The 25807-nt window shown below is 41.1% G+C and overlaps 1 protein-coding gene across 4 annotated transcripts in view; it reads right to left on the minus strand.

Moving 5' to 3' along the window:
• TSC2 (TSC complex subunit 2) overlaps window positions 1–25807 on the minus strand; it is a 239697-nt gene that overhangs the window by 137378 nt on the left and 76512 nt on the right. For all 4 annotated transcript variants that reach the window (XM_069209751.1, XM_069209750.1, XM_069209749.1 and 1 more), the window contains exons 7-15: window positions 23303–23351; window positions 20037–20162; window positions 14611–14684; window positions 12991–13117; window positions 11907–12050; window positions 10892–11029; window positions 9239–9342; window positions 9066–9147; window positions 1114–1269 (exon numbers count right to left, since the gene is read on the minus strand). In XM_069209751.1, coding sequence (XP_069065852.1) covers window positions 1114–1269; window positions 9066–9147; window positions 9239–9342; window positions 10892–11029; window positions 11907–12050; window positions 12991–13117; window positions 14611–14684; window positions 20037–20162; window positions 23303–23351 — 1000 coding nt within the window. The remainder of the gene's footprint in view (window positions 1–1113; window positions 1270–9065; window positions 9148–9238; window positions 9343–10891; window positions 11030–11906; window positions 12051–12990; window positions 13118–14610; window positions 14685–20036; window positions 20163–23302; window positions 23352–25807) is intronic.

Consider the following 25807-nt stretch of genomic DNA (forward strand, 5'->3'; position numbering starts at 1 on the left):
GGAACTCGAAAGCTTCCTCTTCTGACAACATTCGAGAGACTTAAAAAGCAAGCCTGTATAAATTTGTAACTTTAACATAGCTCATGTGAAATGCAAGATTACACATTTCACTATATTAATGACAGCTCTCAAATCATACTCCCTCACATCTTAAAATTAACCCAAGCACCCAAGTACTCAGCCATTTCAACAACGGTCCCAATGTACAACATGCTGAACAAACGTTTGGAAATGACTGGGCTATTATTGAAAATAGTGTAAGTTAGTTTCTGATATATTTTAAACCTGTTCCAGACTTTTGGGGAACAATTGTCATGATTCTTTGACAGTTCCTTCGGCAACTGCTGGACACACCAGAGATCACTCCTGAAATTAACAGGAGGTAATCAGTATTACCCTAACACCTCCTGTTAACTCCAGGAAATGCTTGTAATGAAGATCAAACGTAAATTTTATCACATCTGTTCTAATCTGTACCATTACGGACACCTTCAACATCAGGATGAATATCAGTAAATAACATCCAACCCTTCAGCTATGCACAGTGCTGAACCGCTTTCCAGAGACTGGTCATGCTCTATAAATGCCACAGATATTTAATTATAAATCTTAATGGAGCGTTTCCTCATAAAAGTGAAATGAATGCTTTTCTGTTGGACAGAATCACAATTAGTGAGCTGCATAATTACATAGGACAATTAAAACAACCTTTGCCACAGAAAGAGAAGAAATGAGGAATGATTTTCAATATTTTTTTTAATTTGTTTAAGGATAAGGTGTTCACTTTGCTCCAAAGGTACTGCCATCAGCTTCTTTTATCAATAGAATGGTGTTTCACAACTTCAACAACCGATGGATATAAACAGTACCATTCTGGCAGTGGATATCTATACAGTGCTTAGTTTTTTTTATAAAAAGCCTACTCCAAGAAAGATTTTTTAATTTAGAAAAAGCTGTTCGATTTTTTCTTGAATTTTCTTTATTGCAACAAAACAACAAAAACGTTCAGCATTAAATGTTTAACTGTGGCTGTTGAGGGGTACAACATCAACTGTGTTAAACACGTTAGTGTATGAAGAGCTAGGTTATAATGGCTTTTGACGAAAACCTTACCTTTTCCAAGATATCCATCAGGCTGTCAAAGTGATGCGTGTTGCAACCCTCTGCAAGGTCTACTATGAGCTGTGTGGCCAGCTTCCGGACCTGGTGATCTTTATCCTCCGGAATATGCGTCATCTGGGGTATGACAACCAGTTCAATGAGCTCATCCTAGAATAAAAAAGGAAGAAATCAATTGTGGGTAACAGAAACAGTGATTTAATTAAACCTTATGAATTATGTCCAAGCTCAGCAAGGGACTTAAAGACTGGCTGACTACTGATGCACAGAGGTTACAACCCTTAACTACAGAGGCCGAAATCTGTACAAGCATTTAGACAAGCTGTGTTGTCCAAGGACAAGAGGATAAATTTGCTACAACTAGGTTAGGAGTGTAGTAAGTACAACACAGTAACAGGTTAAAAGTATGAGCTTGGAAAATGGTCAAACTGATGAGACTACTTGGCCCTTATGTATAGCTTTTGTAGTCCAAGCTTGATAAGATCTCTATGTTGCAGGATCAGAGTCTCATCTGTAAAACCCACTGGACTGCTCTGTGAGACAGAAGGATGTATTTAAATACCATTTATAACAAGAAACCTATTACAATAAGCAATGACAAACAATTCAGTCAGAACTGTCAGAATTTGGATGGCAATAAACACTTGATCAAAACCTTGGATGCCAATGAACACTTGATCAAAACAAACAACCTTTACCAATGAAAATTCAAATCATATTTGTAAAGAATTTTGGTACATGACTAACCCCACAGGGCTATAGAAAGCTCCATATCATCCTTCCGGTCTTTCTGGAATCAAGCCAAGCCTTACATACCACATTTAGTCTCCTCAGGAAATCTGTGTTTTCTATACGTTACATTCTTATAGTCATTACCTTACAGCACGGAAAGAAGTTCAATGCTTGAGGGGCACTTTCTTTCAATTCTTGTGAACAGCCCAATAAAAAACTTCACCCTTTAGAGTCTGTGTAACTTGATTGCAGGTTTGGACATAGATAGAACAGGAAGTCTAGCATAGACCTTATACCCTTAATGACTGAGATTCAGAAAAGTAATTAAAAAAAAAAGGGTGTAGGGATAACGGTAGAAAAGATTCATATTAGTGGCCCCGCTTTTTAGGGTTGAGTGCAAAGCGCTCTGTCCCGGGTGTAATCTCTGTGGGCTTGTAACCACCCCCATGTCAAATCCATGAGTTTGGTTTGTTCGTGGGCTTGCCTTTTAAAATTAGCTTGATTTAATTAGTGAAAGGCATGCCTACGTCTGGCCTTTTCCGGTGTTTAGCCCTCCCTGAGTGCACAGGTAAACTACTGAAAACATGAGGCTCCATGTTTTCCGTATGGTTTCTGCATTACTTTTTCTCTTTATTTCATAGGTAGCGCGATCTCGCTGGGCAGTAGTAGAGCGCTTTGCATGACATCGACCAGGTTACTTGGACAATTGCACTTTTGCCAGTTACATGGATAACTGCACTTTTGCCAATACGTTTCACTGAGAGCGAAGTTCTGTTTCTTTTTGTGTGTTTGCTTTGCGCTCATGGTGCCGTCTGCTCACTTATATGAAACTGTTTTATGTGGCAAGAAAAGTCCGGTTAGGAGTTTACAAAGGTAACAGCTTTATCTCGAATAAAAGCGAGACCCATTGCATTGCAAATGCTTGTTTTTAAACTATTTTTCAGGATGGCTATCAGGATGGTTATCAACGACTGTGCATTTGACACCAAGACTTGTCTTAGAAAAATAAAGAATTTCTGCATTGCCAGACAACTTTCCCTTGCTGAAGAGGACAGAGGTCCCCAAGTCCCTGACTCAGGAGGCACTTGCCACATTTTCTAGAACCTCCACCTATGTCCTCCACCATTTTAATGAGTAACCGTCATTAAAGTGTATATACTCTTGAATCTGCACCATCAGATGCAACTGTGACTCCATCATGGAAACCTACTAATCCAGAGAGCAGGCTTAGTTATTTTCATGCCACTCATTGCTTGATGCCATACATCGCCTCTTCAATGGAAGTCCTCTTCACTTTAATTCACTAGGCCAACCCTTGCAGACCTGACAACTTGTCCATCATTCAACTTTCACCTTATGCAAAACCAGTAACCATGAAGTCAGCAGTATTCTCAGGATCATTATCCCGGTTTCTCCCTCAAGCTTCTTAGTGGTCACACAGATCCACCAGCCGCATGTTCCTGCGCACAGAAGGTTGAAGATTTCAGGTGGCTGAGGAATGACTGGAAGACGTGCACTACAAAAACATACATGTTGCATGAAGGCACACTGCCCAGTGTATTCTAGCATACACCAGTCACCTGTATGATATTTGAGACTACAGAAGGCCTACAGAAACGTGCATGTCTGCTATAACAGATAAACTCTACCTGTTTAACTATCCCGTCCGGTCATTCCTAGAAGCTTGTGGCATGGATGACAGAGTCCATTTTCACCTTCTATGATCTCTTGTGGTCATGCAGTACATGATTTTTTTTACCTACTTTTTGAAATGCTGACCACTGCAAAATGTTAGAAATTAATACAGCTTGAATCCAAACCTGAAAGAACTGTTGATTGGCATACCTTTTTTTGCAGTTTTTCTAATAAATAACATAATGATTAATGATGGATTTATAATTTGCTGGTTTGTTCCCATGACATTGTGAAGTCTATTTAATGACTGCTTTGAAGCACAGTTCTTTTAGAGTTTTTGTTCTAATGCCAGTGGTGTGCCTGTAAGGATAGTGTGTTTCATATAACTCCACAGAAAATTCAACATTTTTTTAGTGTTTCTTCTGCTAGCACTGGCATGTACAAACGTATACAGCATTGGAGGTGGGTCTACTTAGGCGAGGTGAGCTATATATAGAGCTTAAATAAATCAGCATGTGAATACTTCTATTACATCTTGGTTCATTTTAATGAATAATAAATCTGTTTGCATGTTGTGTCCTTAGGTGAGTATGTGTTCTGGGTATTTACGTGTTCTCATGTATTCTAAGTGTGTTCTGCATTAAAGGACTTTATGTGCAGCTGCAGTCAGTGAATGTAATCATTGGGTACAAGATGGTTAAAACTGGTGGTGCTAGAGAAGCATAAAATCTTACGTTCCATGGCTAGCACTTCTACACTGAAAAGTAGAGGGCAATACCATTATAGCCCACAGCAGACGGCTATAACGGTTGCTAAAAGCCACAGGCACACGTCTACAACAAAGGAGAAAGGCCTTTAACAGCCACTAAAGCAAATAACAGGGCTAAGGCCGAAGGGTGCTAATACGATTAGAACATTTTACTCAAGGATGCTAGAATATTTTACCAGAGGGAAAGAAACAGAAAGCTAAGCATTGGAATTTTGTAGGAGAAGAACTGTACCAACAATTACTTGCCCTGAGCTACTTCATTTTCTTCAAAGGATCACTCAAAATTCCAGTGTTCCAACCTATATTTAAATGCACCATGAACTGATGTTCCTCAGAAAGTATACTATTTAAGCTGGCCATGAAGCACAAGAGCAGGTTGCAAGGAAGTGGCTCTTCCACTCCAAAGGAGATCCCGGCAGGATTACGTAGTGCTGGCAGCCCTCTGAGGCTTTTTGGTGATGCTTGGCTGCAGGACGAGTCGGGTCTGGGCGACTGTTGGGACAGCAGCAGGTAGACAAGGTTTGGTGCCAAAAGTCCAGGCTGCTCTTCAGTTCTCTGGTTCTGTAGCTCTCCTTTGTCCTCCTTTTTCTTCAGTCTGATGAATCGAATGCCCTGGTGTCAGCGGGCCGCAAATACTGAATTTAGGGGGGGTTCAGGGAAGTGTGGAGTAGTAGGCAGTAGGCCACCTACTCCTGGGGTGACAACACTCCCTATATGACAGCTTCCTGTGGGGAGTGGGCATAACCCTGTCCCAAACTTCCTAGTTCCACCAAAAACAAGATGGTAGCATCCTTCCTCCTTGGAGCACCTCAGGAAGCACACCTTAGGGGTGTAACTAGCCTGGTAGTGCAACACACCTACTTCCATATCTAATTTCCCATCTGTCCTAGTGCCAAATGGGCCTTGGGGCAGGATGTGGCATCTACTAGGTCTACACCTCTCAGAGCAGGCATTATTTCTGGCCCGTGAGGGCTCTCACCTCCAGGGTTCAGAAACTCATCTGTGGAGACAGGCTGGTAGATATCAGTCAGCAAGCACACCTGAAGAATAGTAGGTTTTCAGGGAGCACGTCTAAGGTGCCTTCTGGGTGCATGTTATAATAAATCCAATACTGGCATCAGTATGGATTTATCACAATCCTGTGTTTTGTACCAAACAGTATAGGTTTCAGGGAAGCCATTATGTAGCAGGATACCTTGTGATGACCAGTGCCCAGTACATACCTTAAGATGGCTTTCCTTTTTACATGCAATATCTAGTGATCAAACTAGGTATCACAGGGACATATCTGCTCATGCAGATATGTTCTCACAAAATATAATACACCCTGCCTTAGGGCTGTAGGAGTGACTTACATAGATTAAATGCAGTGACCTGGGCATAGCATATAATAAGTGTGCCATGTCATATTTTCACTCATGGTTCGCACCATGACACAGTATGTAATGACAGACTGCATGTAATTTATGCGGTGGTCCCTTAGGGTAGCACAATACAATCTGCAGCCCTTAGGGACTCTTCAGTACCCAGGCAGTAGTTACCAGGGGTACCATTTACTATGGACTTATAGGTGTGCTAAAGTGTGTGCCAACTGTACACAATCAGACTTTTCACCTTATTTTAGGGAAAGAGCACTGACACAGAGTACCTGGTCAGCAGGAACCCAGTGCACCTTCAGTCTAAAAACCCCAGTACCAGTGACAAAAACGTATGTCGAGCCAAGTCAAAAAGGGCACTCCTACACCCTGATAGATCAATCTTTAACAGGAAAATGTTCGAAGTTATGACTGATGCGCATAATATCCACAACAACTTACAGCACATTACTGCTGAGCAGTAACCTGCTCAGAGTGATAAATGTTGCTGACCAAAGAAGGGCAAAGTGCCCAAAGCACAATCACCCTTAACAGGAGAAGGTCTTCACTATGTTTTGGCAGCATTGTTGGGAAAATATGAGCATCTGTTTCTTCCATTGTTACACAGGACTGGCTATATGCTGTCTGCATTTGAATTTTCGATCCAAGAAGGAAGGCAGAACGCTTGATGTGAGTCACACAAAACAAATGTACAACACCTAGACAGTTGGCATCTGTAAGGAAAGATAGTTTGGCTTCTTCCTCCTAGAATACTGCCTACAACAGCATTTGAATCTAGATGGTCGCAGATCTTATATTCTACAAAATGGTTTTGCCATTTGTATGCCAATCAGTTCAGCTAAACAATTTACTGCTACAGCCCACCTCATATGTTGTGGTGTAGCTGGATGTTCCCCCACTGCAGAATGGGACTGTTGTTTCTGGTGAGCCCCAAATCTATACGTAGGGAAAACAAAAAAAAAACCTTTTGCAGATCTTCAGCTAGACCTATCGCAGGGGAATTACTGTCATCTTTTGGAATATTGCTGGTACTAGCTTGAAAATCAACAATAAATAATTGATTCAATTTGTCTTTGACAATAAAGCATTATTCTACTCTGGAAAGCCTGGGTGACTGTTGAGTACAATCTAGATGTGTACATATCATTTTATGGTTCCAGCCACATCTTCCTTGGGAAGATCAAAAGGTGGTCTAATCATATGGGTGGAGGTGTCTGATAGCTGTAATATATGCATTTTGCCCAAATGGACACCAAATAAACAATAGAACAGATAACTTGGCCTGGAGGGGCCAATCTGGTGTGTGCTGCATCAAACCACAAATCTGTTCCGATGACAGGTGTATACAGTTTGTCAAGGGATGCTTGGCTGCTAAAATGAAATCAACCAAATCCGGAGGAAAATCTAAGGTGGTCATCTATTGTTGCTCAACATCCAAGCATAAAGCGAAGGCTGCGAAGGCCGGGGTGCAGAACCCCAAATTTTTGCTATGAGAGCAGGTCCTGTGGGAGGGGCAGCCTGATCAGAAAACAGTGGCTCAAGTCCAGGAGATCTAGATACCATACTCTGTGCCTAATCCAGATCCACTAAGAAGAACTCTGTGCAGGGGCGGTATTGGCGGAAAGGCATACAGGAGTCCTGAGTTCCACACGAGGTGGAATAAGTCTCAGCGAGAGATGCCTTGGAAACTCAAGCACGCAGAATTACGGACATTGTGCGTTCAACGGTGGCAAACAGATCAAGCAAAGGTTGTCCCCATTCGTAGAATAGACCTTGTGCTACCTCTTGGTGTAGTCACCACTCATGACCTGCTAGGTGCCGACAGCTGAGCTAGTACGCCTTGGCATTCAAAGATACTGACAGACGGTTTGCCATCAGAAAACTTCCCTGGTGGACCAGTAGTCCAGACATTTCCAGAGGTGCAAGGCCTCCAGGTAAAGGGTCTGTAATCCTACCCCGTCCCTGTTGTAGCAATACCACATAGCAGTTGTATTGTCCATGCGCAGCTGCACCGGTCTTCCTTTGATGGTGAGCAGGAAGGCTTACAGCTCCAGCAGGTTAATATGGAGCCAGGACTCTGCTGGTGACCAGAGGATTCCGATGGCCACCTCTCTCAAGTGCCTGCCCCATCCAAGAAGTGAGTAATCTGTCAATACTGTCAGCTCTGGGTGGGGGAAGTTAAAGGGGTCTGCTACTTGTGGTCCAGCAACCACCAATGCAGAACCTTTACAGAGTTCTCTGAAATGTGGTCAGAGAGGTACCCTTGATGTTGGCCCCAATGGGACTTCTGATCGCACTGCAGTGCCCGTATATGGCACCTGGAATGCTCAACAGGTAAGATGGAGGAGACCATCATCCCCAGTAGCTTCAGAGTTGACCTCACAGAAATCCATAAATTTAATAAGGAACTGAGAAAAAGGTCTCATGCAGTTGTGAACTTTAAAGTAGGTTTTATGTAGCTAACAGAGCGCTATTCATTTCTGAAACTGAGAATGCACTGAAACGTATTTTTGGTTGATGAATAGATAACTGGTTTATGTATTTAATGCACTATCATTCAAATACCCCATACTTTGCTACATATTAAAAATGAGTGAAGCATTGGGTTTTTTCCTTTGGATTGTGGAAAAGGTCGGAGCTGACTTAAGATTGATCCTTTATTTGAAGGACACATTGAAAACTAGATCTGGCTTTTCAAATGTCAAAAATGATCAATCCTTTTATTCTGAATGCATCATGTAATTGATTCCGCATAGATATCAGTGACCAAGTGAAATGTAAAATGCATTACTTTGGCACCCGTCTATCCCTGGAGCAAACCTTAAAATGGGATCAGACTCCTACAACTTCAGCTGCAGAGGCAGATTGGAAAATAAGCATGCATGGAATGTAGCTATTGTCTTCATGGTGGGGCAATCATCGGTGAAACTCAGTAAGAAGGCTCAGTGGAAGACAAGTATTTTAGCATTTTATTTGCTGGAAATATAAGTTATTTAACGGTGAGCCACATTGGTACCATGTACTAAGGGAAGAGCCTGATGGGAAGTGAACTATAAACTCCCTCTCCTAACTTCCTTCCCCTCACTGTCCCTTGAAGATAAGGGGAAGATGAAATCATATTCCTGTGTTTCAAAGCATTTACATTTGAAGGTATTAATGTGTTCAGAGTTTTTGATGGCCAAAGGTATTCTGACCACTTATGTTTTTTCTGTTTTACAGAAAAAAAGTACTCTGATAAGATCAAGGCATAAGCAGATCAAGCTTAGAAAGCCAGTTAACTGTGCGAGTAATGTACAATTACTATTATCACTAAAGAACACAGGGTGGGTATGAGGAAAGGGAAATAGAACTAGGCAATAATGGCCACAGCCTGCGGATCTTCAATGAAACTGTCCCAGTTCTAATTAGAATCTTTCGTAATTCACAAAACTAACCTCATAAAACTGCCGGTTGATGCTCAACACAAAAGACAAAACATCTAACACTTTAGTCCGGATGGCACTTCGAGTTTCATTTCTGAAACGTAAAAAAGAGCTTGTCAGAAAGGATTAAACAATGAGAAAGAAATCCTAAGTACAAGAAAACCACTACTAAGACCTTCCCCCACCTGAAAAACCGCTCCATCAGCTTCTGCAAGTTCTGAATCCAGTTGTCCTTTGCAGGATGAATGGACTGTGCTCTGTATGTGATGAGGTTAACAACAGAAGATTCCTTGAAATCAGAGAAAAAGTAACAAGGTGAATCATATGTTATGTTTCCTACTTCACTATTAAAACACAAGCACCATCAGCAGCCCTATAGTGTTGTATGGGTAGGAAGGGTTTATAGCAGGGAAATATGGCAAGAAATTTAGAGTTGTTATCAGCCATGATAGAAGGTCTAACTCCTAAATACCAACAAATCTGCAACAGGGACAACTACAGTGGAAGTTTATAACTTGGAAAAGAGGCTAAAATGCCAGCCTGAAAAACATTACCACGATCCCATGTCTATGACCTCAAATTCTAAACTCCGGTAGAGAATGAGAGACAGTTATGAGACATAGGAGCTTGAACAAAGACTCATGGTAACTATAAATGTTACCTGGAGACTTTCTAAAATATATATACCAAAATAGACCGGCATACATAGATTATCAATTTAAAATTCCCAAATAAATTATGGGACAGATATAAAGGAAACAGAGTGGTTTTATTTTATTAATGTAGCTAAAACCTAGTACATCAAAGAGAAACAAGCAGTATATCAAATCCTCCAAATGTCTTTTTTATGATTGTGAAATTAATGAAACCCGTTAAAAAAACCACGATGAACCCAGAATAAATGTGAAAATTAATACTTTATTTTAGGTAGTACTAATAATTAAAAACTAACCTTGAAACAATGTACAGTATTGATATTCTTTAAAAAAAAAAAATCAATGAAAAATTAACGAAAAAATTGATAAAAGGTTAAAATTAGGGCAATGGTTAATAATGGGATCAGGTTTAGGTTGAGAGGCAGAGGGAGGATGACGGTTATATTTTTCATCACTACAACATATATTATTGTGGATTCATTATTTCTCTCAACCTAATTTAGGTAAATAAATCTTTGACGTCTTTATTTTATATTCATAAGTTTGTCTTAATTACAGTATTTTTCATTTTCCTACAGATCCATAGGATCTATAGGGAACCACAGAAGAGGGTAAGATAAGGGTTGAGTCTAAACCCAAGAGATGGGTTTTGAAGTACTCTGCAAAAGAGTTAAGGGTGATTAGAGTTGCTATCTACATGGGTCAGCAATGCAAACCACTAAAAGATGTTCAGAAGCAATGATATTTATTGAATTCCAATATAAATGAATCAGGCGTAGTCAAACAATTGCTAAATAAGCATTTGCAGCAAAGATGCAGCATGCGCAACATCAGCAGCTATTTCGTAACAAGTCAACCATTTAATGAGGGCATGTTAGTTTCCATTTATGATAGCACTAAGCTGAGCATAACTATTTTTTGGTTCGATAAACCGCAAATTGCAAAGAACTAGGGTTGATAACGCTTAGGATGCCTTCAGAAGGCAAGAGCACTGCACAAACCTAGAGGGTGCTTAGCACATTATAGACAACCTGCGAGGCAGCATGGCATTTGTCCCCCTCTAACAGCAGTTGTGCAGCAGGTTTCTCAGACTACGAAGACACTTAACTCAGTGTTAAGCCTTGCAGCTGTATTCCCACAACCATCCTGCATTTAAATCCTCAGAAAAATCCAGTTGCTTACTGGTCTCTGATCTGCACATTTCTCTAGCAGTTCGAAGTATCTGTCTGTGGAGCCATGGAAGTCTTTCTGTTCGCACAACTCTTCGACAGCACTCAGCAGGTCATGGACGATGTACTTCAGCTCCTGGCTACTCAGTACCTGATTGTAGCAAAAAGCAAATGAAAAGGCTTTTAAAGGGGCCACAATGACGTGCTTCACTCGAAAACCAGCCCCAATTTTGAACACTATATATTTCTCAAATAACCCCCATATTCCAAATAACTAATTTAGAATTGCATTTGGATTTTGAAACCTGTTGCTAAAAAGTAAGTTTACGAGCCTAAAGATGTGCATATTTTCCTAAAATCCAATATTATCATAAATGCAGCAAGTCAAGTTTCACCATTACAGATCTAGACTAAGCAGTTGGATCAAGCTACCCAACATCAGAACAAAAAAAACAACACCAAATAATGCAGCTCTCAGGCTCTCAATACATTTATAGACTAAATTGTTCTGTCAAAATACATAGGAAGCAGAAAAGTGCACATAAAAATGACCAAAAGCCACTGCAGTAGGAAATGCACAACTACTCAGGAAGACATTGGCAAAATGTTACTTGGAAAACAACCATACAAGTGTGGCTTCCATCCCGTTCTCATTCGGGGAGGATTTGTTTTATATTTGTTTGTTCATTATGTCATACTCATATCCATGTCTTCGTACTTGCTTAAAGCAGATAATGCAATAAAGACTGATACAATTACCAATGAAAAAACCCAAATTATTGCACGTCTCTAAACGTATTTTTCAGGAACTATTCACTTTTTTGAATCTTAAAAACGACTACACAGGCAGAATGTAGCTCTTTTTTCAGTTTTCGTGGCTGGGAATGGGCCAGGACACCAAAGGAAGCCCTTAGGTGCCCTATCGGACAAGCTTTAAGAAGCTGATTCCTGAATCTCCATTTGGGTCTAGTAATCTGAACCTTTTGGACAGCACCATTGTCTTTTGGGTAAGCAATCTGTCTATGCACCTGGATCTGCTGCAGCAAGCTCTCCATAATATCCAAAAGAATGTCCCAGGTCACTGCTTGCAGCTCCTTGCCGTACTTTTTGATGAGACGTGTCACAGACAGGACAATTTCATAGGATACCACAGCATTTGGGCAGGTCATAGCCTGTAAAAAATTTTTGAAACAAAATACACATTTATTTTGGTTAACAAATCACACTGATTATTCCGCTTAGAAAACTATCAGCATGACCACCTACGGGTTACATAATTTCCAAAGTGCAATGGCACCTATTCCTGTAGATTAGAACACAGCATAAGAGGAAAGACTTTACTCAAACTGACCATGGCTTGCCTGGACAGGGAATCTACTTGTATCATCAGTTCCAGACGGTAACCAGTGATAAAGCTTTCTCCTGGGAAAGCCTTAGGCATAACTGTTGCCCAACCTAGCCATCAGATGTGCGTAATTGCAAAAAGGGGGCTGCTGCCCATGGAGTAAGCCGGGCAAGTGATGTGCAGACTGATTTTACAGATGCCCAAAGTACTGCAAATTACCCCATTTGTAATTTAACATGATAGCACTGCATGTGGTTTTAAAAGTTTCTAGGATTTTTTAGGGCTTTGGGGTTTTACAAGTGACCAGCAAAACCTCCAGAGAAAGGAAATCATGCACATCAGTTCAAAATTATTAGCCACACTAAGGGCCTCATTAGGACCCTGGTGGTCTTTAGACACAGTGGTTGTCTGACTGCCGCCAAAGCAGTGGTCCGAACACGTTGGTCAGACCGCCACATTATGACCATGGTCCGACCGTGGCGCTTTCGCCGCTGGCACCGCCAGTTTCCCTCCACAGGAGGGGCTGGCAGTCCTAATCAGTCAGGGCGGCGCTTTCTTTGTGTATACTTTGTGGTGCAACTATGACCATATCCAGCATCAGAAAATGCGGCTGGTAACTGGCAGTCATACAACAGCATCAGACTTATATTAGCCACAAGCTAACATCCACACAACTAGTGCACAGCTTTGAATAACTGTTCACATACTCTTGTTTGCAAGCCCTTGGTTTAAACAAATGTACACAAACTTCCTTGTCTCAGACCTACCTTGTAAAATGATGGAAGAACAGAAGTTGGAGAGTTTTTCAGGGAAAACAGCCTATGAGCACCCCAAAGAGCCATCCCAACGAAGAATACTGCGCCCCGGAGCAAGGCTGCGTCCTTTGTGTACATTCTAAAAAACAAACAAATTAAAGACAAGATTATCACAACAACCAAGGGAAAATGCACTGCAGCACAGCTCATCCCCAAGCTGTATTGAATTTTTCTAAAGATAGAATAGAAGATGTAACACGTCCGCCAATAGACTATGCCGGACAGCATCTCTCCTCTACGGTGTTCATTGGATTAAAAACACAACAAAACAGAGGGTATATCATTCTAGCTACAGGACTATGCCTGGCAGTACAGAACTCTAGAAAGGCAGCACTTCATCAGAGAAATGTTACAAGAGGGGATATCAAACCACCCAAAGGACAATGCCTCGTAGCACTGCTCTCCCCTATGTGGCTGTTCTTTATCAGTCTACAGATAAAATAGGAGATATTACACATCAGAGAAGGGCTTCGTATAGCAGAATGGAATCGGACTCCTAAAGTAAAAGATTCCAACACCTTTAATAACTACTTCTATTCATAGGATCGACCGCAAGGTGTTTTTTCTAAGCACATGGATGTATACTCCTAGCAAGAGCTTGAGACGGACCTGTGTGGTCAGGTGGTGTAAAATTTAAACCACTTACTAGGAAATACTGGGGAAGACTTGCACTGACCGTTACTGTGCACCTAACCTCCATTCCCAATTATCACACTAACAGGATTTAAATCTGACCATTAGCAACATCATCTTAACCAGACCCGGCTCTACAGCCAGTGCTAAGACTCTTGAACATTTTACTAATCACGCAGAGCTTAAAACAAAAGCGAACAAGACATTTAGTGACAAACAAGGGGACTCTTTCCACACTGCCCAAATACAAGTAACAAACACTAGTTCAAAGTAAAGTGTGAATGAATAACACTCAAAATGGTTAAAAGGCGCAGGTATTCTTAAGAAAATTGTGCAGATTGCTGCAAGTAGTTTCTGTCAACATAACTGAATTTAATATTTTATCTTGCGTTTCCTTGTGTGCAGACCCCACAATTGCTAATGACAGCACTTCAGCAAGTGAAGTTAAGGTGAATGAATAATTCTGGAAAGAGAACTTGAGAAGATGATTTGCCTCAGCCTCTCTTCCATGTACAGCATGTATACAAGTAATGCTTGTCCAACATGTGGCACATTTGCATCTTTTGCTCTGTCCCACTCGACAGGTATGTGGTGTTCACAATATGGTGAACATACCCATCACTCAAACAGTGCATGGTCTATATGATGGCATGGGTGCAGCAGATATACGTGTGGCACATGTGTACAAGTATGAACGCTGAATGGTCTGTATAGTGGTATGCTGCATGTGGTTCATGCTGTGTGATGTACATAGTAAATTACTTCTTTAGGTTTATGCTGTGGGATGTGAACAGTTGTGTGCCTTCTACATGTGGCCCATAATGCCCATGTTTTATACCGCACACACAAGCAGTGTACCAATACCCGCTATACATGTGCATTTTAATGTGCCACTTCTTGTCCTCCATGTGACATGGTGTGTGCAGGGCCTGTCCTTACCTGTCCTCCATGATGTGACACATGGTGTGTATGGCAGTGTGCCCAAGGTGTGTGCCTAGGAGATTGCGCATCAGCTGCAAAGATAAAATAAAATTGGATTAAACTGGTTTAGCAATGAAATAATCTATTGAAAAGCATTTTTCCAAAGGGATCATAACATTCCCATTGCTGCACCTTACAAATATTCAAATCTGGAAATGCTCCATGAAGTGGTCAAACTACTACCGATGGAATGCAAATGAATTTGCTTATTAAGTATTAATTTTACTTTTCACAGAAAATTAGTAAAACGTATCAAATGATCAGTTACTGGAATTACCACAAAATCAATATCAATTACAGTAGATAATTACTGAAAAAGGTGATTTCTATTGCACCATGCGCCAACAGGTTCATATGAAAAATCAATTTGCAAGCATTCATACACAAAGTTATGCTACAGACCGGACATGGGCCAGACATATGCTGTTGTATGCTCTTTTAAAAACACATACTACAGTTTGTACAGCATATAGAAAATTGAGGCATCAACTCAAACCTGGTGTAATCTTGTTTTATTTTCAGAAATTAGGTTAAAACCATGCTTGTACAACTGATGTTGCATTACAGATAAGGTTCCACTTCAGGTTGTATACTGGCTAAGCTCTTAACTAGAGAATACCTAGCACCACCCTTTCAGAAAATGATCTCTTTCTCTTTTACAGAAGGCTATCTTCCAGACGACTATAAATCAGGAATATTGATTTCCCTGTTGAACAGAAAGAACTGGAGCAGGTGAAGCCCTTCAACTAATGGCCAGTTACTACGCATCCCGCTTCAACAAGGCTAGAATAACCGTTTGTAGCCAAACAGCTCAGAAGGTTATTAAAAACTAATGAGATTTTGTCTTCAACCCAACCGTAGCATGCAACTAGCTATCTGTGTTTGAAAATGATTTACATATGGCAGCCAATATAAACAGTATCCATAGCCCCATTAGATCTTTCAGCAGCAACGGACACTGTTAACCGTAAGATCCTCATTGACCAACAGGTGACCCTTCAGGGCATAGGGCACCAAGGTTTTATGTCATTCCTAACAGGTAGGTTTTATCAAGTGGCACTAGGGACATACATCAAGATTCCTTTTGGAGTACTACAACAGTCAGCTCCTTCATCTCAGTTATTTAAAGAGTTCGTAAGACCACAAGCAGTGCTTATACGACCAAGCGGTCAAAATCAGTACACATATGCAAATGATACACAACTCATTTTAGGTTAAGCAACCATTCTATTGATGAGCTCTACAGTCCCGAACAGTCATTATGCTGTGTGGGAGTGGACAGGCTCTGGATGGTTTTAACAACCAAGACCAAACTGATATCTTGATGACATGTCATTTATGAGGGGCAACCCACATGACCCGTCTGCTTGGGCCATTGTCCCCAACCTGCCAGGTCAATAAAAGGCCAGAGATTAAAAGCTAAATGCGGTCTTCAAATGTATTACTACATTGTCATGTGTTTCATCCTGCATGTTTTGCATGAGGGACCTCCAGATATAAGCTGTTACTGAAGTCCAAACGATCCAAAATCAAAAGTCATGTATGGAAGCCAGGGCTTGTTGAAGCAGTCATAACACCCCTGTTCTAAAACTTTGCATTGACTCCATATTCAAGTCTACATTATGTTTAAGGTATTGTGTGCAAAGCTTTTTACAGCGAAGTCTCTAAGTTTGTGTCTAAACATGATTAGACACTCTCCAACAAAATCACTTTGCTCTGCTAAACAGCTGCTTCTTCACACCTCCAGATATCTCATACCTTGCCTGAGAGCAGGAGGGGGACTTGGGAAGATCTTTGCACAAAATATCTGTGCTCAAGAAATCACTTTAAACACAGCTGTATGTGCAATGTGAGTGACAATCTCTCTTGTTAATCAAGTTTAGATTAGGCTCTTCTGCCCCAGTGCTGACCCTTTTTTTAAATGGTTAGGGTCCTTCATGCTTAAGCCTTCATAACATTTTCCCCCTCAAAAAGGGCCCAGGCCAACTCTGCGTCCTTTTCCCACATGTTGGTGATTTTAAAGCTACTGAGGATTTGTGTCTTACCCAGAAGGGTATCGGAGAAATTACCAAAATGTAGCAAAACTATTATTTCTTTTTTTAAATTGGAGAAGTGCTGTGCAAGACAGCGTATGCTATTGTTTCAAAACAATTGCATCAAGGAAAGGTTTGCCTTGCTAAAATCACCCGGTTTCAAGAACAAACAAGGTTGTAAAGAATACCAGCTTTTGCATCTTTAAGTGGTAGTTCATTATTCCTATTTTGAATGATTTCAATATACTATTGTGGTTTGTGGTAGAAAATGAGATGAAACCCATAGGTGAACCCTGGAAGTCCAACATTTTTTAAAGCTACACTAAATTCATCAAAAGGTTTAGTGCAGAGCACTCCGTTTTCAAAAATAAATTGTTACATTCAAAAACAGTGTAAAAGGAAATAGGTCACAATATAAGCAGCTAAGAACATTTTCACCTCTAGGTTTCTGCCCTGCTGGCTGACTTACAAAATCAAAATACCATCAAGTCTGTCAGACTCTTCTGGTCGCAGGGCTGCACAGTGTTTGTTGTCCACAAAATGTGATGATCTGAGTGAAAAACTGACCTGTATTTTATAATGAGTTTTCATTGTGTACAGACCATGCAGCAATTCATACAGCAACAACTAATAAATGGACAAGGGATATGAAGGAAACCTATGCCTCATTTTTTTAAATGTGCCAGGGACCAAGGCTTTAGAAATTGTGGTTATTTGTACATCTCTAAATTTGGAATTTCCCATACTATCACATGATTTCACAGGACACCTAAAACATGTGTTCTTTCTTGCACACTGGCTTACATCTGGAAGTCAAAAATGAAGAGCAATTCAATTGATGATTGCAAAATGTTAGTCTATTCTGTGTTTTCACACAAACAGCACCCCACTTTTGTATGTGGACATACAGGGAGTGCAGAATTATTAGGCAAATGAGTATTTTGACCACATCATCCTCTTTATGCATGTTGTCTTACTCCAAGCTGTATAGGCTCGAAAGCCTACTACCAATTAAGCATATTAGGTGATGTGCATCTCTGTAATGAGAAGGGGTGTGGTCTAATGACATCAACACCCTATATCAGGTGTGCATAATTATTAGGCAACTTCCTTTCCTTTGGCAAAATGGGTCAAAAGAAGGACTTGACAGGCTCTGAAAAGTCAAAAATAGTGAGATATCTTGCAGAGGGATGCAGCACTCTTAAAATTGCAAAGCTTCTGAAGCGTGATCATCGAACAATCAAGCGTTTCATTCAAAATAGTCAACAGGGTCGCAAGAAGCGTGTGGAAAAACCAAGGCGCAAAATAACTGCCCATGAACTGAGAAAAGTCAAGCGTGCAGCTGCCACGATGCCACTTGCCACCAGTTTGGCCATATTTCAGAGCTGCAACATCACTGGAGTGCCCAAAAGCACAAGGTGTGCAATACTCAGAGACATGGCCAAGGTAAGAAAGGCTGAAAGACGACCACCACTGAACAAGACACACAAGCTGAAACGTCAAGACTGGGCCAATAAATATCTCAAGACTGCTTTTTCTAAGGTTTTATGGACTGATGAAATGAGAGTGAGTCTTGATGGGCCAGATGGATGGGCCCGTGGCTGGATTGGTAAAGGGCAGAGAGCTCCAGTCCGACTCAGACGCCAGCAAGGTGGAGGTGGAGTACTGGTTTGGGCTGGTATCATCAAAGATGAGCTTGTGGGGCCTTTTCGGGTTGAGGATGGAGTCAAGCTCAACTCCCAGTCCTACTGCCAGTTCCTGGAAGACACCTTCTTCAAGCAGTGGTACAGGAAGAAGTCTGCATCCTTCAAGAAAAACATGATTTTCATGCAGGACAATGCTCCATCACACGCGTCCAAGTACTCCACAGCGTGGCTGGCAAGAAAGGGTATAAAAGAAGGAAATCTAATGACATGCCCTCCTTGTTCACCTGATCTGAACCCCATTGAGAACCTGTGGTCCATCATCAAATGTGAGATTTACAAGGAGAGAAAACAGTACACCTCTCTGAACAGTGTCTGGGAGGCTGTGGTTGCTGCTGCACGCAATGTTGATGGTGAACAGATCAAAACACTGACAGAATCCATGGATGGCAGGCTTTTGAGTGTCCTTGCAAAGAAAGGTGGCTATATTGGTCACTGATTTGTTTTTGTTTTGTTTTTGAATGTCAGAAATGTATATTTGTGAATGTTGAGATGTTATATTGGTTTCACTGGTAATAATAAATAATTGAAATGGGTATATATTTTTTTTTTGTTAAGTTGCCTAATAATTATGCACAGTAATAGTCACTTGCACACACAGATATCCCCCTAACATAGCTAAAACTAAAAACAAACTAAAAACTACTTCCAAAAATATTCAGCTTTGATATTAATGAGTTTTTTGGGTTCATTGAGAACATGGTTGTTGTTCAATAATAAAATTAATCCTCAAAAATACAACTTGCCTAATAATTCTGCACTCCCTGTATTGCTTGTGACAGGAAAAACCCCAAAACACAACATACCACATTTTCACCATCAAAACCGACCACCTTTAAAGATGCGGAAAGCAACCGTATTTGGGTCCAGGGTTGGCCACTACCCACGGTAACCTCTTAAACTCGGACATTTTTTTAAAAACAAACCTCAAACTGAGACTAAACACATTTTTCATATGTTACTGTAAGAGGGAGAGGTCTGGAATCTGAGGGGCAAATTTCTTATCAGCCAGCCTTCTCAACTCTCCCAATAAAAACAGTACCCTACTTGTGCGCCTAGGCAATAGGAACCATCCAAACCCAGGACCATGCTAACTCTGTATTACAACCAACCAAAAAAAGTAATCAACAAAATCCAGTTTGTTCAGAAGCCCACTAATATTCATCAAAATACTGTGTGCCCCTCACTCCTAGGTGAATTTAATTGATCTTTTTATGATCTCCTCTAAAGTATTTTGTCAGAAGCACTGTGTGACTTAGAATGTGGGCCAGTTGCTTGTCTCATCCTATAAACCGGGCTGACCTCACTGATTAAAAGAATCCAAGTCACTCTACTCACCCCTACCAGACATCAATAAATCAGACAATGATCAAATTCTGAGCATCAATGACCTAAGGAGTCAACTGGATTTACATGCTTTCAAGAAATCTTAAACTCCTCTGGAATAAAGGTCCTCTTATGCTCTCTACCTTCTGTCACCACACTTTGTCTATGACCAGAACATCATCATTTTCAGACACTCACAAATTGCTCTCTGGTGGTAGAGAGCACTTTACAAACAATGCTAATTAAACAAAACAGGATGAGACTACTAGCTTTACAGTTCTTGTTTTAACATTCTCAGAAACTGTTGGAGATGCCATCTCACCTTCCAGCATGGCTCGCAGAGCTCCTTCACATTAATGGTGCGGCACAACGTAATGATGAATGTAAGCACACTCTCTGCTGGGAGGCAATTGTAGCACACAACAGCATCCAGAACCTGCAATGAAACCTGGAACGGAAAGACAGCACAAACAGCTAGGTAAAGCATCTGAATGGTCATCATGCCCACAGCGAACAGGGACAACTTGATCTTGTCTAACTTTTCAGCTCAGAAGAAAACAAATGTACTGAAACTAGCCTTAGAAAGCCCATGCTGTTGCTTAGTAGTACTGTGAGATGAAGATGATCAGGCAGATTTCAAGTCCTGCCAGGGTAGTTTTGAATGTATGCACTAGATCCAATAACAAATTTTAAACAGAGGAAACTGTTTTGTAAATTTCAAATAAAAGACAACTTTGGAAGGCAACATTTTCTATCTTATTTTTAAAACAAAGTATATGATGAGAATATTTGGACAACAAAAACATATACTGGATAACAGCTAACTTTAAAACATTCAATGAAAAAACATTGAGGCACAAACAGGCCTAATAAACACTACCCTTCATTTATGAACATTTTATGCCACCACTGTAAGAATCCTAGAAAATTCATTATCCAAGAATGCATTATAGTTAGGCAGGCTCAAGTAAGGTTCTGAAAAATAGCCTTAATATACTACTGTTGAATGAAGAGGATAGTGTGCCGCTCATCAATTTGACAAAAATACCCATATTAGAGAACAAGGATTTTCGTTGGCAACTTTTTCTGCACCAGCATGGAGTTCTCAGATATTCATAACATTAGAAAAGAACAGCAATTCTTCCCCCACCAGTCAAAGAATACTACTAAAAGAGGGAAAGAGGTAAAAGGAATTATTTTGTGCAGAGAGTAGCTTGAACCACAAAAGTGTTCCTTCAAAGGCACATTGAAAGCAGTCAATATTGGCAAAAGTGTGGACTGATCTGTAGCTGGGCTATCTGCTGATAACAGTGATAGGGAGATTCCTCACAAGGACTGGAATGGTTGCCTTTACTCTTGTGGAATGAACACTGGGCCTACCCAGATGAGGTCTGTTGGCTCTTAAAGCGCTCTGGAAAATATAAGATACTATCTTTCCCCTAGTGTAGATACACCGTGCAATGGTTGGTGTTTGACAATGTTCAGCATTCCATCCATCACTTGTTGTTTTTGCTTTGTCGCCCCAAGTGGGAAGGGTATGCCCAGACGTGGGTCCCGTGCTTCCCATGCCACTGGATTCAAGCTAGCCTGCCTGATGAGGGGTGAAACCCCGAAACCGGTCCCAGGATGCTTGTTTCCGGTCCAGTGAGGACCTGGCTTGGCAGTTCGGTCTGGACTGTTCCCATGAGGAACAGGGTCAAGACTGATTTGCATATGGCTGGGTCCAAACTGGGGTGGCATGGTGAGCAAAAGAACGATGGATTAAACCCAGATCTATGACTGGGGGTGAGTGTTTGACAATGTTCAGCATTCCATCCATCACTTGTTGTTTTTGCCCAGTTCAGGGAGGACCTGACCTGAGCTGGCAGTTTGGGCTGAACTGTCCCTCTTTTGGAGGAGGGTCAAGACTGATTGTCATATGGCTGGGCCCAAACTGAGGCTGCCTGGTGGGCAACAGAACAATGGGTTGGAATGCTACCCCGAAAGACTGGTAGTGGTTAGACAAATTCCTTCAATCACCTTTTGTGTGTTTGATGGCAGTAATCATAGCCAGACTTTAGAATTTGCCAACAATGAGTATTGCAGTTTGCTCCTAGCTAGTTCTCATTTAAGCAGCTTTTCCAACAACCACATGCAAATTCTCTTCCACTTGAAGTCATAGAATGGTATTGTGAAGAATGTGGTTCTTCTCCAGATGTTCAATCAATCAGCAGATTTAAATGCCCACAATGCAGGCATTCAGAGGCCAAACTGCTATATATACAGATATTAAACACTGGCAGGCAGGATCCTACAGAAGCAATCCAGCATGACTAAGTATTCTGCGTGTTGAGAGAGTAGAAGAAAATAATGATTACTTGTGTTAGCCAGTGGAGAGCAACAAGGAGCATTATTGATTTGTTTTGATTCAGCTTGATGATCACCTTAAGGGAGTAGAGGAATTCGAGCAAAAGCATTGAGAATTCTCTTTGGATTCGTAATACGTGCAACTAGGTTTAAGGGAATAGTTTATAATATTAAATATTTCACTGGTTTGGTCTGTAGAGGATTGGACTTTCTCTGTAAGGTATGTATATTTTGCCAGTTTAACCATGTTTTTATAGAGGTGATTAGCAGATATATAATTACTTTAAACCTGAACTGTAGTCAAGCCGCCACATACGTTCAAGCTTCTTCCACAATTTTTGTATTTCACTTGAAAAGCAAGGTTTGTGTAGACTTTTGACAAATAAAAATCATTTTAAGGAGCAATCTCATAAAACAATTTATTTAGCCTGCAATCAACTCTTGTTAAGAGTATGAATATCCAAAAGATCAACATGGAAGTCATATGCTGTGGCATCAAGTACTCTTACCCGAACCTTGAGGTGCTATTATACAGTGTGTGTAGATAGAATCCCTCATTTAGGAACTTTTTTTTGGCATATATCTATGTTCCAAAAAATTGTATTAGATGATGATCAGTCCAAGGGAGTGAATTACTGTCCAGATTTTCAACATTCGGACTCTAACAAAATCCGATCTAGAGTGTCCTTTACCATGGGTTGGCCAGTAACAAACGGAAAACGACCCAGTACTGAGCAACTATACAAAGAGCAAGAAGAGTCGGAATGTGAAGGGCAGGTTGCTCAAATATCAAAATCAACTAGGACCAGAATGTCTTAAATGGTGAGTGCTAAGTGAGGAAGGAATTCTGTGAACAGAGTACTGAAATTGGGATTAGATGTAGGTGGACAATACAATAAATCAATAATGCAAGGGGTAACCTCATATTTGAAGCCCAGGAGTTAAGCAATGGGAAACGGCAAAAGGATGTGATGTACAAACTCTCCACTTATCATGGTAACACCAAGTCACATGTCACACCACACCATCCTACAGGACAAGCTACACTACCCTGGGAGAGTCTGCCAGAGTTTAACATAGCTATGCAAGGAACCACTGAGAAACAGTTATGCCGATAATATAACAGTCTGTGCTGGAAGGCTTAAGACAACAATACAACCTACACACACTTTTGCTATACAACTCAAACATTGGCAGAACACCGACAAATTAGACCAGCTTAAGGAGTGAAACATGACTGACCTCTATGTCCACGGCACGGGTGGTGCGATTGCACAAAAGGCAGATCATTCTGAAAAAGAGGCAGAATAAAGGCGATTTTTAACATTTGGATGACCATAAACAGTAGCTAGAATTGCATTTTAGGCAGTTCTCTAGGACGCAGACCTTAAAATAGTTTTGCAGTAGTATCCCTTTATCAAAATTCATATAGTTTCAACAGCCACACGTTCAATACTGTAATAGGACACTGAAATTTCATGGATATTTTATGTAGAAAGAGATTCATTGCTGAACATCTTAATTGAATGGGGTGCCCCAAAAAACAAGCCAGCTGTTTAGATGGCAAGCTCTTGGTACAGCCCAACTGGCTGCAAAGGTTGCCCCACTCCACTTAGAAATTTCCCCCTTTTAGAAGCTACTGCCACCTGATCTTTATATCACTTCTGGACCAGAAATGTTTGTGAGTGGAGGCTCTCCCCACAGACTCTCACCTGGCTGTGTGCTGCCCAACAAACTTTCTATCTCTCCTGATATGACTGTTATAAACCAAGTCAGAGATTCATTAACTTGTTGCACCCATTATCCAGTCAGACTGAGCACTGAAACCTAGACTTTTTTTTAAAAGATTTATTATAGTTTTAAACATAACAGTAATGTTGATATAGTAAATACTTTACTTAAACGGCTAATCCCCCCTCCCTCCCCTCATGCGTCTACTTTTGTATGATATAGATCACAGTTGGCAAGTCTCAGTAGAGTCAGCTGCTAAGTTCTTCTCTCGCAAAGCATTAGGATTCAGGTGCAGTGTTTGATTCTGTGTTAGATTCCGAGGTAGTTATGCTTGCTTCGGTGGTGGATGTTTTTGGTGATTTCAGCTTTTCCAGTATTGAGTCCCATTGAGAGGCGTCGTCTCTGGGTCTGTGCTCTCGTAGTATCTCGTGTAGTAATACTGTCCCTTCTGTATCTGCCCATTTCTCTAATGTGTTTTGCCATCTAGTTATTTGTGGGCCCGTCGGGGACTTCCAGTTTGAGGCGATTTCTTGTCTGGCCAGGATCAGGGCTAGGTCTATAAACTTATTGGATATTTTAAGGGCTGTCTGGCGTGGGAAGTCCCCTAGTAGAGCCACAGTTGGAGATTTATTTAGTGATCTATCAGTACAGGATGAAATGTTTGCAAAAGTCTCTTCCCAGAATGCGTTAAGTTGGGGGCAGCTCCAGAGCATATGTATGAGCCTGCTGCGGGTTCCGCACATCTAGGGCAGCCTGCGTTGTTTGTGCCGTAGATTTTGATGATCATTTGTGGGGTTATATAGGCCCTGTGGAAGATGTACAGATTTATTAATTTCAACCTGGCATTTCTGGATACTGAGTAGACATGTGAAGTGATCTGGTCCCATTGCGCTTCTTCCCATGTGATGTCTAATTCCGATTGCCATTTGGATTTATGTTTTGCTAGAGGCAAGCGTGTGCTAGCTTGTAGTGCTTTGTATATTCCCGATACCACTCCTTTCTGATCTCCTATTGAGCAAATAACATTGCAACTATTATGAGTTGGGGGTTCAAGACTTCCAGTTCTCCATGCTTTTTGGGCGACCTTAATGATGGCATTGTGGGTGATGAATAAACCAGGGGGAGGTCGTATTGAGTTTGTAGTTCAATGTAGGTGTGAAGTTTCCCTCCGCCGTATAGGTCTCCCAGTTTTATAATGTTATGTGATATCAGTTTATTGAGACCTGGGATAGTTTGCTTCCCTGAGATATGAGTCAGGCAGGACAGTGGGACTTCAGGTGCATATGGAGTTTTAGTGCGAGAACGTTTTAAGTACTGGGCCCAGCAGTGTCTAGCTGACTCCCATTCTATGGGAAGCTGTTTGGATTTCTGGGGGTTCAATAGCATGCCCATTATCATGTCTATTGAACAGTTTAAGGGAAGGCATAGTTCAGCGATAGTCGGAGGGTTGCATAATTTTGCGATCCACTGTAGTTGTCCTGCCCAGTAGTATATTTCCATGTCAGGGGCGGCTAGGCCTCCCTCAGCTGTAGGTCTTTGAAGAGACCGTATTGCTATTCTGTGTCTACTCGGACCATATATGAAATTTGTTGACATGGGGCCTGATTACAACTTTGGAGGAAGGTGTTAATCTGTCCCAAATGTGACGGATATACCACCAGCCGTATTACGAGTCCATTATATCCTATGGAACTCGTAATACGGCTGGTGGTATATCCGTCACATTTGGGACGGATTAACACCTCCTCCAAAGTTGTAATCAGGCCCTTAGACTATTTCTTTGAACGTTGCTTTCGGGATTATGAGTGGGATGGTTGAAAAATAGTACAGCAATCTGGGTAGCACTATCATTTTAAGAAGAGCAATTCTGCCTGTGACTGTTAGAGGCAAGGTTTCCCAGAAGCGCATGCTGGCTCTAATCCCTCTAAGTGCTCCTTGTAGGTTTCCTTCTAGTAGATCATCTATTGTGTGGTAAATCTTTACTCCTAAGTATCTGAATGTGTTAGGTGACCAGGG

The sequence above is a fragment of the Pleurodeles waltl genome, chromosome 10 (assembly GCF_031143425.1).
Source record: "Pleurodeles waltl isolate 20211129_DDA chromosome 10, aPleWal1.hap1.20221129, whole genome shotgun sequence".
NCBI classification, from domain to species: Eukaryota; Metazoa; Chordata; class Amphibia; order Caudata; family Salamandridae; genus Pleurodeles; species Pleurodeles waltl.